General features: G+C 36.1%; 1 protein-coding gene across 5 annotated transcripts in view; it reads left to right on the top strand.

Moving 5' to 3' along the window:
• ATP13A3 (ATPase 13A3) overlaps nucleotides 1–14,263 on the top strand; it is a 79,301-nt gene that overhangs the window by 40,994 nt on the left and 24,044 nt on the right. For all 5 annotated transcript variants that reach the window (XM_024752128.1, XM_024752127.1, XM_024752126.1 and 2 more), the window contains 13 exons: nucleotides 2,257–2,373; nucleotides 2,986–3,003; nucleotides 3,149–3,302; nucleotides 3,399–3,519; nucleotides 7,113–7,237; nucleotides 8,916–9,091; nucleotides 9,613–9,735; nucleotides 9,814–9,893; nucleotides 10,642–10,684; nucleotides 10,773–10,882; nucleotides 11,191–11,287; nucleotides 12,177–12,249; nucleotides 13,908–14,085. In XM_024752128.1, the coding sequence (XP_024607896.1) occupies nucleotides 2,257–2,373; nucleotides 2,986–3,003; nucleotides 3,149–3,302; nucleotides 3,399–3,519; nucleotides 7,113–7,237; nucleotides 8,916–9,091; nucleotides 9,613–9,735; nucleotides 9,814–9,893; nucleotides 10,642–10,684; nucleotides 10,773–10,882; nucleotides 11,191–11,287; nucleotides 12,177–12,249; nucleotides 13,908–14,085 (1,415 nt within the window). The remainder of the gene's footprint in view (nucleotides 1–2,256; nucleotides 2,374–2,985; nucleotides 3,004–3,148; nucleotides 3,303–3,398; nucleotides 3,520–7,112; nucleotides 7,238–8,915; nucleotides 9,092–9,612; nucleotides 9,736–9,813; nucleotides 9,894–10,641; nucleotides 10,685–10,772; nucleotides 10,883–11,190; nucleotides 11,288–12,176; nucleotides 12,250–13,907; nucleotides 14,086–14,263) is intronic.

The following is a 14,263-nucleotide window of genomic DNA, read 5'->3' as shown; positions in this document are numbered from 1 at the left end:
AGGCTCGCAGGCTCCACAGTGCAGGCTCAGTAGTTGTGGCTCACAGGCTTAGTTGCTCCATGGCATGTGGGATCTTCCCGGACCAGGGATAGAACCTGTGTCCCCTGCATTGGCAGGCAGATTCCCATCCACTGCGCCACCAGGGAAGCCCTGTAATTTCTAAAGATACATCACTGGAGAGATATTTATAATTGTCTGAAAAGTCTGTTTTAGTTAAATTGACTCATTCAAACGACCTTTAATAGAGGATGACCTGCTCAGGGCCCTGCTTCATGTTTACAAGAGAAAGCAGGTATCAGTATCTTGAGGCAGTAGGTCTAAGTCAGTAAGAAGATCTCAGTGACACAGTTCGTTGGGCATAGGGCAGAAGTATAGAGTGGGCATGTGTCTTCAGTGCTCTTTTGTCCCCATCCATGTACTACTTCCTGTGTCCTTACACACACACGCATGCGCAGAGGTTTCTGTCTGTTCACTTCTTTGTTTGTTTTGTCCTTGATTATTTTAATTTCTGAGTGCTCGCTTGTGTTCTCTGGTTTGTTTTCTCTGTTCTTCTTTTATAGATGTAATAATAGTTTGTTTTTAAAGTTCCTTTCTTGCTTCTGAATTTTTAATTTTCTCTGGGTCAGGTTTTCTTCCCCTGCTTCCTATATTAATCTTCTCCTTTATGCTTTTAGAAAAAATTGAGGTGTCATTGACATCTCCTTCATGCTTTTGGTTTTCATTATGCATCTTGATGGTACTTTTATATTTAAGAATGAAGGTCTGATTTGATAGTTCTGGGTAGCTGCAACAAGGTTTCATCCTTGTTCATATGTATGTTGGTCTGTTTGCCTGAGAAGTGTCTTCCCTGAATGGGAAGGCTGACTGGGGGAGCCTGTTGTGTACTGAGGGTGGGGCCCCTTCAGCAGGCATTCTTCAGTTTCAGGGGAGCAGAAGTAGTCTTTAGGTTGCTTTCCCCGCCCACTCCCCCAATGCTTGCACACGCAGTACTCTGGAATGCTGCCCCTCATATTAGCAGCCCTTCCTCCTCTCAGGTAGGTAGTTCGTATCTGTAGAGCATGACTCCTGGGGTTTTTTTTGTTTCTTTTTGCTTTGCTCAGCTATTCTGGCTGATAAGAAATGTTCCCACCTCTCCTGTATGTCCTTTTGTGTTTATTCTGGGCTACTATTTCCTTCATTGCTATATCCATCAATATGTTTCAGTCTCCTTGCTTTGCTTTCTGTTTACTTTTACAGGGTTATTTCTTTTTGTGTGTTTTGTTAGTATTTTGAAAGGGAGGGAGATGAATGAAGAAGTACTCTGCCACTTTCTGAAAGCCCACAATAAATACTCATTAAATTTAATTCCTTAAAGGAGACCCACTTCATTTATAAGGAGTAGAACAAAGTACAGCTGATTCATCTCTGATATTCTCTAAAGCTGTTCTCCAACTGAATAGATTTTCAGTAGATTTTTTGTTCTGTATGTGAATCTTTTAAAAAGTGGGTTTAAATAAGTAAGTTTGTATAATAGCATGCTTTTTTGACTCTGAGATGCTTTGATGCTTGATCTTACCACAGAGTATCTATGGAATGTTTTTACATAACTGGGCACTACTATTATTTTATGTGATTAATACCATGTAAGGTGTTAAAATGTTTCCTAAGAACTGTGTAAATTGGACACAGCTCTCTTCCCCTTCATTTTCCCGTTGATGATTCCTTCACTTATAGAGCCAAATTAGTTGTATTGTCATGTGCGTGTATTTAATACAAGTTTTTGATAGAATTTTTCACCAGAAATATTTTAAAATTAAATTTCAAGGAGTTAGGATAGTAGTACTTTAATTAGACATATTCAAGGTGGGAAACTAAATTCACATCTTTGTTCCTCGGAGTGCTCTTGACCCAGTGGTTCTGCTAACCGTATCTGAGTTCCACATATTTTTGAATCCTCTTCTGTTGGCAGAAAGGAATCCCTGGATGATTGACAATTTTTGGAACTGCAAGGACCTTCTTTATCTTGCAGAAGTAGTCTTTAAACCCAACTGGTTGTAGGAGCAAAATTAGAGAAGTTTTTCTCTATTTCTTTACTAACCTCTGTCTCCCCTCTCCCATGAGTTGCTAGGACTTTAACTAACTAGCTTTGTTTATATATTGTTTTACTTTTTTTTTTTAACTTAACTGAAGATAGCCGTAATGTTTCATTTTAAAATGGAACCAGTGAATTGAATTTATGAATTTCATGGATCAATACTTTGAATATTTTCCTTTCAGATTCTGGAAGAAGCAACTGAAGAGGAAACAGCACTTCATAATCGAATTATGCCCACTGTGGTTCGTCCCCCAAAACAGCTGCTTCCTGAATCTACACCTGCAGGAAACCAAGAAATGGTGCAGAATTGTTTTAAGCTAGATAATACTGTTGGTGCTCACATTTTGTCCTCATTTTAAAATATTGCTGGAAGATGAAGTCACATGTCCTTTTTCTAACTCTAATAGAGATATGAATATGTTTACTGCATTTATCAGAAACTACACCTGGTGTGTTGCAGGCCTTCTGTGTAAAACATTGAGATTCAATTCTCAGTACTATTACTTTTTTCCTATATACTGAGTGGCTTAGTGCCTTATGATTTAGATGCATGGTGGTTATTAAGACTTTTAAATTGCATCTGTATTCCTGGGACTTAATAAAAATAATATGTGAAAGGCTTTATTTTTAGGGTAATTTTTAAATATGTTCCTATTAGTTTATGTTAGAACTTAATATTTTAATATTTCTAGGATAGCAGAATGTTTTAAAATACTCAAGAATATACTTTTTTAAGAAATGGGAGGTGGTAAAGAAGCAATCTTAAAACCTGACTTTGAAATATTCAGAATTCCTTACTGTTTTCCGAATAATGTTTTGTGGATGTGTAGTTAAAATTTTTTTAGCTTGAGTGTGTTAATGGACTTAATTTATACTATTACTTTATTCTTTTCGTCTTGTTTTATTTTTAGGAGCTGTTTGAACTTCCAGTAAGTGAAGAATGTTTACTTGTTACCTAAGTATATCTTTTAAAAAAATTTTTTTTTAAAATTGAGGTATAGTAGATATACTTGTGTATCTGTTTTAATTCTTAAAAAATAACAAATGGTTTGTGCATCTTTTGAAATTACATAGGCTATTTATGAGATAGGAATTGTTCGCCAGTTCCCATTTTCTTCTGCTTTGCAACGTATGAGTGTGGTTGCGAGGGTGCTAGGGGACAGGAAGATGGACGCCTACGTGAAAGGGGCGCCGGAGGTCATTGCCGGTCTTTGTAAACCTGAAACAGGTAAGGAAGCAGCTAGGCTTTGAGTGAGATTCTGTTATTTGTGTAAGCTTGTAGTCACAATTCTAATAATGACCTTTATTTTCTCCTTCTTCAAAGTTCCTGTTGACTTTGAAAAAGTTTTAGAAAATTACACCAAACAGGGCTTCCGTGTGATTGCTCTTGCACACAGAAAATTGGAGTCAAAACTGACGTGGCACAAAGTGCAGAATATCAGCAGGTAAGGTTGGTGAATGGTTTTTCTACAGTTTTTCCAATAAAGCATCATTTATGTTTATAAAAGTCTTGTACAATAATTTATATTCAATTGCTATTTATTTATTAAATATTTATTGGATATATGCAAATATGTAACAGTTCAATGTTTGTTTTAGGCAGTTGAGATAAAAGTACAACTCTCTGGAACTACTTTTATTTTTTTAAAGCTACCTTACCTTTAAAATATTTATTTATTTATTTATTGGCCATGTTGGGTCTTCGTTGCTGCGCGCGGGCTTTCTCTAGTCATGGTGAACGGGGGCTGCTCTTCGTTGTGGTGCGCAGGCTTCTCATCATGGTGGCTTCTCTTGTTGGGGAGCACGGGCTCTAGGCACGCGGGCTCAGTAGTTGTGGCTTGCGGGCTCTAGAGCGCAGGCTCAGTAGTTGTGAGAACGGGCTTTGTTACTCTGCGGCATGTGGGATCTTCCCAGACCAGGGCTTGAACCTGTGTCCCCTGCATTGGCAGGCAGGTTCTTAACCACTGCGCTACCAGGGAAGTCCCTCTGGAACTACTTTTATGTTTATTTGTTAGATATTTATTGAGTGCCTGCTATGTGTCAGGCATGTTTTAGGAACATAATTATGCTTTTGGTAAACATAATTCTACAGAAGTTTATTTTTCCCCAGTGATCTACAGTTATTCCTTGGTATTTGTAGGGGATTGGCTCCAGGACCTGCCTCACGGATTCAACTGTGAATTTTGTAGTACTGTAGTATTTATTGAAAAAAAATCTGTGTGTAAGTGGACCCACACAGTTCAAACTTGTGTTGTTCAGGGGTCACCTGTACTTGCTTTTGCCCAGTAGCTGAAACCAAGTACCATCAGTCACAATAACCACACCCTCCCACCCTCACCCGCAAAGGTCAGATGGCCATTACCAGCGTCACGTTTACTTCCAGTTATAGCTATGGGTTTCACATTCAAGGATTGTCACTTTTACTATAACTGATAACAGACCGACCTTTTGAGGATAACACTTTTGTTTAGGAATATTTCACGGGGTACCTAGCATTTGTAAGCAGAAAGAAATATTTATTGGCTATCCTGCTAATTCTGCCTATCAAACAGACTTTTCTTCTCACATCCCTGCCCTGCTGCCATTGTCTCTAATTCAGGGACTCGGCTCTTTAGACCAGTCTTTCCTATATCTAATCTGTGTACCACACTATATCTACAGAGAGCTCTTTAACATTCAAATCTAATACTAGTCTTCTACCTGGAATTCTTATAAATAGCTCCCCATCATCTACTGGCAGAGTTCACAAGCAAGAATATGAATCAGGAAATAAACAACAGATTACATACTTAGTTAAAAAAAAAAAGTAAATGATTCAAACAGATAATTATCAGAAAAAGACATGCAAATGGCCACTGAACACATGAAAGTGATACGACACTTCAGTCTTGGGGAACTACAGAATTAAACCACAGCAAGACATGACTTCTTTCTTAAGGTTTACAGAATTGAAAAGATTGATGATATCAAGTGTTAGAGAAGGCTTGAGAAAATTTTTAACAGCATACTGCCACCGCACTATTGTAAATTTGTAAAGAACATGCATAGTACCTGTCAAAATCTCAACTTGCTTATACAGTTTGACCCAGCAAGTGCAGTTCTAGGAATCCAGCCTAAAGAAATATTTCTATGTGAGCATAAGGTTCAAATTTAAATAGTATAAATAACATGATATGATAGTGGTTAAATCCTGAAGTATTAATACTTCTGTTAATTATTCTAAGCGCATTATGTGAAAAGGGTAGGACAGTGTTTATAGTACAATCCTGTTTTTCTGGACGAGAACTAAAGGAGTGGAGTGGATAGCCAAATAATAACTATAAGTAAAAACAACTTTAGGAATTCTACCTATTAAAACAGAATACTGGGGGAATTTGGTCTAAGCAGGGACGTTTTAAAAAAAAAAAAAAAAGACAGCGGCAACCAAATGATCTGATGCATGCATACGTGTGATTGGGAGCCACACGTGTAAAATATTATACCCTAATTCCTACGAAGGGAACATTAAGGGTTGTCTTTCTCTACGGCTTTGCCTTTTACCACCTCTCCTCCCCCACCTTAAAGACTGAGAACTGAGTTACCTATGGTTCTTGAGCCTGTCTTTCAGGCATCCTTCTGTGCCTTGGACAGGCTGTTCCGTCTGTGCAGAATACCCTACCCTCCCTATCAACCCTTCTCTCTCTCTACTCCCCTTCCTCATCTTTCAACCAAGATCTTCTCTGTGTTTCCATTCTACCTGTAGGAACAGGTTTTGGCATTTCTCTTACAGCTTGAACCTGTATATCTTGAATTGAATATTGTACTGTTCATTAACTAGAGGGCAAGATTTCCATGACCTGTATCATTCCTAGGAGAGTTAGGAAACCAGCTGCAGCCAGAAACTAGAACCTCACAGGAAAGTGGTTACAGAGCTTTGACCCAGTAGTTTCACATCGGTACAGCTTTGTGCTTTGAAATGCATTTTCAGGCTTCAAGGCTTATTTCTCCTGTTACCACCAGCAGGATAATTCATATTAAGTTTTCTAACTATTCTTTAATATCTTTACCACTCATTGTATAATTATATAATTTCAAAGATGTTTAGATTTTGTCGCTGTTTACTTAAGCACCCTTATTTTGAATTTTGTGTAGGAAAACCACTTGGTTATTGTAAGTCTGAAATTTTGGCCCCTATCTTCAAACCCCATTTTCACTATTGAAAAGAATATTTCTGTGATATAATTTTGATAGCTTTAGAATTTTTAAGAATGCAGCTGTCACTGAACAGACTTCATCTCCATTGTAGTGCTGAAGCACATATTATTTTTGCATAATCCCTTTGCTTGCATGTCTGTTTCCCCACAAAAGGGTCTTGAGAGTAGAGATCATGCCTTTCATCTTTGACTTCCCAGGGAAGAGTGTACTACTTGGTGCACAGTAGATGATCGACTATTTGAAGAAATAGCATCTTGATAACTATTGAATATTAATATTCTAAAAGACCCATCTCTGGATCCTGAGTAGATCTCATTGTTGGACTGCTAATAGTTTTTGTATCACGCTTCCAGCATCAAGAATTTGATCAAGAGTTTTATAAAATTCCTCAAAGACTTGATAATGAATCCAGTATAACTATTGAATGTGCCTGTGTACAGTTTTTCCTTTTCTCTTAACATTTAAATTAGAGTATATTCGATGGGGAACGGTAAAAAATAGATATATTTTATGGTCATTCATTTTGTAGGTAGGATACAAGATGAATATTCCTTAGTACTAGAAGTATTTAGTGTCTTAGACAAAGATATACATTTCCTAAGGATCTTTATATGCCCATGTTTCAAGGGTAAAATTTAATTTCAAAATGTATTTCTTGGGAATTGTTTTTTTCAGATTTAAGTTCATTGAGATCGAACTCATAAACTTATACATTTATGGTTTATTCAGCATAGAAAATGTTTTAATTTATAATTTTTGGCTATTTTAAATCGCCTTATCAACAAAATGAACAAATACTTGTTCTCTTGACTAAATCATTATGTTAAAATTTCTTTTTCTGCAGAGATGCCATTGAGAACAACATGGATTTTATGGGATTAATTATAATGCAGAACAAATTAAAGCGAGAAACCCCTGCAGTACTTGAAGATTTGCATAAAGCCAACATTCGCACTGTCATGGTCACAGGTTAGACTTTATAAAAGGACACAGAAAAAAATCGAGTGTGACTCTTAGAGTTCAGGTTATCTAATATTGAGGAATGATCAGTTAGTTGTAAAAGCATACTTATTACTGTTGATGTATAGCTCCATCTAATACCACACTGTTATCCTATAACTCAGGTAATTAAATTTATTATATAGTTGCTCCATCTTACATTGCCCTATTTCAGCTCTGAATACCTTTCCAAGATAGAGGACAACCTTACAATACACTTTGGAGGTCTAGCAAATCTGTATATAATAAGTATAATACAGTAGTGAAAGGCACACTGTAAATATTTAACAGCTCTTTTTTGTTATCTCTCTTTAATCATATATTTCTTATAGCAGTTGTTTTACTCTGCCTTGTGTTAGTTATTTGTAGATTTGTTTTCTCTATTAGAATATAAGATTCTTGAGGGTTAAGAATGTGATTTACTTATTTTGAGACTGTCTATAATTTTTAGAACTGTGCCACATACATGGAAAATGATTAATAGATATTTGTTATATTTTTATATATAAGATAGTACATTTATCATTGTTTGTGTGTAACCGTGAAAAGAGCCATTTTTTGGTTTCTTTCTTGACTGCTACATCTAAATGATTCTCCTGGTGTTTATCATACTGTTATAATCAACAGTTTATCTTACTGTGGATGATATTAGATAATTCCTTTCTTAGTCGTATGAAATTGTGGCAGCTCTTAAAGTGTTTTTTTCTTAGCAAATAATCAGATTTAAGATATTCACTTTATGGCATTTATGTGTACAGTAAGACATATGGAAAAAGCTCGTGTACATTTTTATGTTTTAGGCTCTGAGATCCATCTAATACCATACTTATTAGCAGATAGCTCAAGTAACCAAGTTTATGAGCATCCCAGCAGTTCTTGGTTCTCATGATCCTGCTTCAGAGCACTTTGTCTGTATCACTGGCCCTTGTTTTCCTGCCCCGGACAGAATATGGCATTGTGTCTCAAGGATCTGACAGGTCATAGGAAGACACGCTTGGAAATAGTGTGTGGGAATTGAAGGAAGAGACAATCGTGCCCTTCCATTCTGGTAGCAGTGGGCTTCCCAGACGTTTGCCTGCTTCTCCTGTACATCTGCATTTTCCTCTCTTGATCTTGTCTTTACGGTGTCTTTAGTTCTTTCCTTTCGTGACTGAGAAGTTGTCTGTCTTGCTTCTCTTTATATCTTGTAAAGATTGTGTTCTTGTTACTTTGCTTATCTTTTTGTTTTGTGCAATCTTACTTTTGTAACTCAGTTTTTTCTGTGATGCTACTCTCATATTCTCGAACAGATTACCAGTCACTCCCAGGTTATTTCAACAATATTTATTGAGCACTGTGCCAGGCGTTGAATGGGTACCACTAGTCCATGACTCAGAAAGATTGAGACTGTATTTGTCTTTAAAAATGGTGGGTGAGAATGTTCTGAATATTTAGTATCTATGTGCTTTTGAATTATTTGAGGCTTCTTTTGATATATATATATCCTGATTTTATTACTTTTAAACTCCAAGAGTAAGGACCATACATTAACTTCATTTTGCCCAGCCCAGTAATGGGGACTGTAGTAGATTCTCAGTAAGTACTTGTTGTTTAATGCATTCATGTTTCTGTTGTAATGTTAATGTATTTTCAATATTTTGAAAATTAGGTGACAACATGTTGACTGCTGTCTCTGTGGCCAGAGACTGTGGAATGATACTACCTCAGGATAAAGTTATTATTGCTGAAGCATTACCTCCAAAGGATGGGAAAGTTGCCAAGATAAATTGGCATTATGCAGACACCCTAACACAGAGTAGTGATTCATCAGCAGTTGACTCAGAGGTAATATCAAGTAGAATTTTCTTTTACAAAACTTGCTTGTTTTAATTTATTCTGAAAAAATGTGCATTAAAAACACAACCAAAACTCAACAAGAACAGAAGCCTGGGCCATCTCCTCAGAGACTCTGATTCATTAGGACTGGGGCAGATGTAGGTCTCTCAGTGTTTAGATTTTGAAATTTAGCCAAAGTTGAGAAGCACAGTTTTAAAGTATAAGAATCCCAAATACTTATCCTATTTTAAAAGTAGTGGTAAATGATGCAAGTGATCCATAATGTTTAGCTCATGGATCATTTCAAACCGAAGCTGATATTTAGCCTTCCTTAAGTTTTATTTTTTAAATAAACAATATAGACAGATTACCTTAAAACTGAATTTTCTTTTACTTTCAATAAATGTTAAACATTCAGTTGTCTTGTGTAAAACATCAAATGAAAGAATTTAGTTTTGGATCAAATATATTTAAAGTAGGATTGTGTTACTTGGTTTGGCTAAATATTGTTCTGAATGTCTTATACACAGGCTATTCCAATTAAATTGGTCCATGATAACTTAGAGGATCTTCAGGTGACTCGTTATCACTTTGCAATGAATGGAAAATCATTTTCGGTGATACTGGAACATTTTCAAGACCTTGTTCCTAAGGTTAGTGATTTGGGTTATGTATGTGTTCATACAAATACACTGTGAACAGTATTTTAAAGAAATTTATATTTTTTCCAGTTGATGCTACATGGCACTGTGTTTGCTCGTATGGCACCCGATCAGAAGACACAGTTAGTAGAAGCATTGCAAAATGTAGAGTAAGTATTGGTGGATTTTGTTTTTGTTTTGGTTTTTTGGGGGGCTCTGCTGCGAGGCATGCAGGATCTCAGTTCCCTGACCGGGGATCGAACCCGTGCCCCCTGCAGTGGAAGCACAGTGTCCTAACCACTGGATCGCCAGGGAATTCCCTGTTTTTTTAATTTTTTATGAATTGTAGTTTTGTTTTCAAAACCAGAAAAGTAACTAATATTTCATGTATATAAACTTGTCACCTGTAAGATAGGTAAGTGCCTCTTTAAAAGAGGCTCATCTGCTTATTTATTTAGGGTAAAGTACAATATCCACCATTCCTTTTCCAGGTGATATCCATGAGGATATCATTCACTCTTGAATGGTAGAAGTGATGTTATACTTCTAGTAACTAATTATGTTTCAAGTTTTTAAGGGAGAAATCTTTACTGACAGCCTTAAAAGTAAGTGTACTAAAGACTAGGCAGGCCCAATCTTTGCTCTAAACATTAGGAAACTGAGATGCCAAAATGATAAACTAATGGTTGCCCATCTTGTGACAGTACTGGAGCAGTGACCCAGGTCATTTGACTTGCAGGCTGGTGCTGTTCGCAAAGCAGCATGCCTGTGGTCATTGTAATGAAAAAATTCATTAGTCCCACTGGGGGAATCGGAATCTGTCAGCTCTTCAAAATGCTGTGTTGGAGGAAATCTTAAGTTAAAAGTTGTATGTTTTTAGAAATTAATCAAAATCTTAACATAATTTTTGTTTCTTAGTTACTTTGTTGGGATGTGCGGTGATGGGGCAAATGATTGTGGTGTAAGTATAGATTTTGTGATTTGTAGTTCTTTCTGTGGCCTAAATCACACGCACAAAACGCAAGTAATTTTATTCTTCAAACCATTAGGCTCTGAAGAGGGCACATGGAGGCATTTCCTTATCAGAGCTCGAGGCTTCGGTGGCATCTCCCTTTACCTCCAAAACTCCTAGTATTTCCTGTGTGCCTAACCTTATCAGGTAGTATACATTGAAAAACTTCCCATTATCTTTTTGTAGCTTGCTCTAAGAATATAGGAAAAAAAAAAGTCGTAGAAAGTAATTTGAATTTGTTTTAATGGTATGTTAGTGTATTTGATCTATAACTCTTTAGCAACAGATCGATTGCTACTCCTCATTTCTTCCAGTTCTGCTTTGGCTAAGTTCTTTAGGTAGAAGAGTGCTTTGTTGTAACGGTTGAATGTTGATGTTCATCTTCAAGATATAATTGTGGTTTGGAGGAGGCATTGAGAATACTTCCGTTCACATGCCGACATTTGTTTTCACAGGGAAGGCCGTGCTGCTTTAATGACTTCCTTCTGTGTGTTTAAATTTATGGCTTTGTACAGCATTATACAGTACTTCAGTGTTACTCTCCTGTATTCTGTGAGTACTGACATTGCTAACAGAGATGGTATTTAAATTAAGATATTGAGCATATATGTTTCAGTTTGAATGCATCCATTAATTGTGGAACTTAAATAACTAGCATCTGTAAATATTCCTTTAGTGTACTATATTTCGAGTAGCAAATTGAAAATCTCATTAATCTGGAATAGCATTTTCCTTAACTGTGGATTCGGCCTTGTGAATGAAAGATGATTGTATTCTTTTTTTGCCTTTAGTGCAGATTGGACATCTTTTTAAGAACTCTGCAAAATGTCAAGCTGTGACATACTTTAGAATTGCAGTTAGCTTTGCTATCCATTTATAAGGAAAGGCCAGAATGAGAAAAGATGTTTCAGCTGTAGTTTTAGGACTTTTAGGACTTGTATAAACAAGTGATATCCCTAGGTACTCCATAGGGTTTTGTAGTTGAAGTGATCTCACTTTAGATTTTTCTCTAAGTGAACATTGGTGAGATCCCAAGGAGTCTTTGTGAAACTATCCCCTTTTACCATTTGTGGAAAGTATCAGGCGGGGTGGTGTTAGATATTAAGGAAGCTTCAGGATACTAATTTTCAAGAATGTCCAAATTATGTGAGTAGAAGTTTGTGTTTTCTTTTTGCCAAAAAACTTTTAAAGTTTTTATTGAATGAATTTTTTGGAGCTACTTTTTATACTAATATATTAAATTGAATTTTGCAAATATGTTATATTTCACTAATTTAAAGGCAAATCTGTTCAATTTTTAAGCATGTCCAAGTGTCATTTTGAAGTTGTCATTTAAAACCAGGGAGGAAAAATCTAATAAAACCAGGGGGAAATGGTATAAAAGTGGTGCTATAAAAATAGTTCCTGAACACTAACTATTTAAAAAAAATCCCTTCTCTAGATCTTAAGTAACCTAGGAGACTTCCAGTTTCTCTTCATTGATCTGGCAATCATTTTGGTAGTGGTATTTACAAGTGAGTATTTTGCTTTGTTATTGTTTTTAAAGCATATGAAATTCTGATGTGACTTATTAAACTTTGGTGAATTTACATGAACAGTTGTAACACAGTGCATATCTCTCCATTTTCCCTGCAAGTATGTTCTTTTATTAGTGGTTATTTATATTTTGCCCCATTTGTTTTATTCTTTCTCCATTTTTTTCTGAAATATTTGAGAATATGTTTATGTTATCATGACCCTTTGCCTCTGAATGTTTTAGTATATATTGCCCTAAACAAAGTCATTCTCTTATACAGCTAAACACAGTTATAATCAAGATATTTAACACTGATACAATTTTACGTAATCCATACCCATATTCAGGTTTTGTCATGTGTTCCAGGAAGGTCCCTTATACCTATTTCACCCCCCCTAGTCCCCTAGCCCAGGATCTAGTCTAGGCTCATAAATTTCATTTAGTTATCATATCTCTTTTGTCATCTTTAATCCAGAATAGTATGTCAGCCTTTTGGGGAGGGGGGGCTTCTTGACGTTGACATTTATGAAAGAAGATAATCCAGTTACCCAAGTTTGTCTGATGTATTCTCATTAGACTCAGGCTATGCATTCTTGGCAGGAATACCAAAGAAGTGATGCTCTGTCCTCCTGAGTACATCATATAAGGAGACAAGATGTTGATTTGTTTCAGTATTGGTGATGTTAACATCAAAATAAAAAATAATGGTAATGAGATATGATCTATTTAATCAAATGAAAATTCATAAGTCCATAGTGGAAATAAATAAGTGATTGGGAGAGAAGGGAAAGCTCTTCCTTACAGTAAAATGCTAACTAATAATACAGAAGGAATGATTGGCTTATACTATGGAAAGACCCTTGTCTTACTGACATCTTAGGCCGGCTGCGTCTTCACTGTGGGGGACTATTGTGTGTGTCATAGGATGCTTACCAGTATCTCTGGCCTCTACCGACTGGATGCCAGTAACACTCCCCGATATGTGACACCCAGAAATATCTCCAGACATTGCCACATGTTCTCTGGGGGCCGAAATCACTTTGGTTTAGAACCACTGAGTTTGACAGTCTTTAGTGGATGCTACAACTAGTGAATGAAAGTTGATAAGGAACAGGATTTTTATCTTAGTATCTTAGTCTTAGTATCTTTCTACAAATTACTTCTTAATTACAAAGAGAAAAATAGAAACGCTACAGTGGAGAAACTTGGTGGAACACCTTAATAAGCGATCAGAGCCTTTTTTTTTTTATGTTACTGTTATGTTTATATAGCTTCAAACCTTTGTTAATATCTTCCTAAGAGGAGGAAATATGTATTATTTTAACTGTAGCTTTGCAATTAAAGATTCAGAAATAAACATACAAGGGTGGTGATGATATATGCTAATATTTACTATTCTTTTTACTTGTACTAGTGTTTCCTTTGAATTTCAATAGACTAATGTAAAAAGTACTCCTGAGCCATTTTTGAAAAAGCCTAAATTGTTTACTTTTACAGATTATTTAGATATGTATAGCATCTGGCTTGTTTTTTGGACATTTTTCATGCTAAATATTTGTTAGAGAAAAACAGGGTTTTTTTTCCCCTAAATGTTCCTAAATGAATCTGACAGATGAATTTAGATATAAACCTTTCCTCTCTTTCTTCTCAATGTAGTGAGTTTAAATCCTGCCTGGAAGGAACTTGTGGCACAAAGACCACCTTCAGGTCTTATATCTGGGGCCCTTCTCTTCTCCGTCTTGTCTCAGATTATCATCTGCATTGGATTTCAATCTTTGGGGTTTTTTTGGGTCAAGCAGCAGACGTGGTATAAGGAATCGCATCCACATTCAGAGTAAGTTGGTCAATCCATTAAAAAGTATGTGTAAAATGTATGTAATATATATGCATGCAAAAATAAGTTTAAAATTTATGTAAAAATTGCATGCAGCTTGACTAAGCACTTAAATAATTCGGCCTGTATTTGACTTTATCTGTAGGAAGGTGGTCAGGCCAGGTCCTAATCACTACCA

This window comes from Neophocaena asiaeorientalis, unplaced genomic scaffold, assembly GCF_003031525.2.
Source record: "Neophocaena asiaeorientalis asiaeorientalis breed wild unplaced genomic scaffold, Neophocaena_asiaeorientalis_V1.1 scaffold293, whole genome shotgun sequence".
Taxonomy (NCBI): Eukaryota; Metazoa; Chordata; class Mammalia; order Artiodactyla; family Phocoenidae; genus Neophocaena; species Neophocaena asiaeorientalis.
Note: the sequence above shows the minus strand (reverse complement) of the source record. Positions and strands in the feature narration are given on the sequence as shown.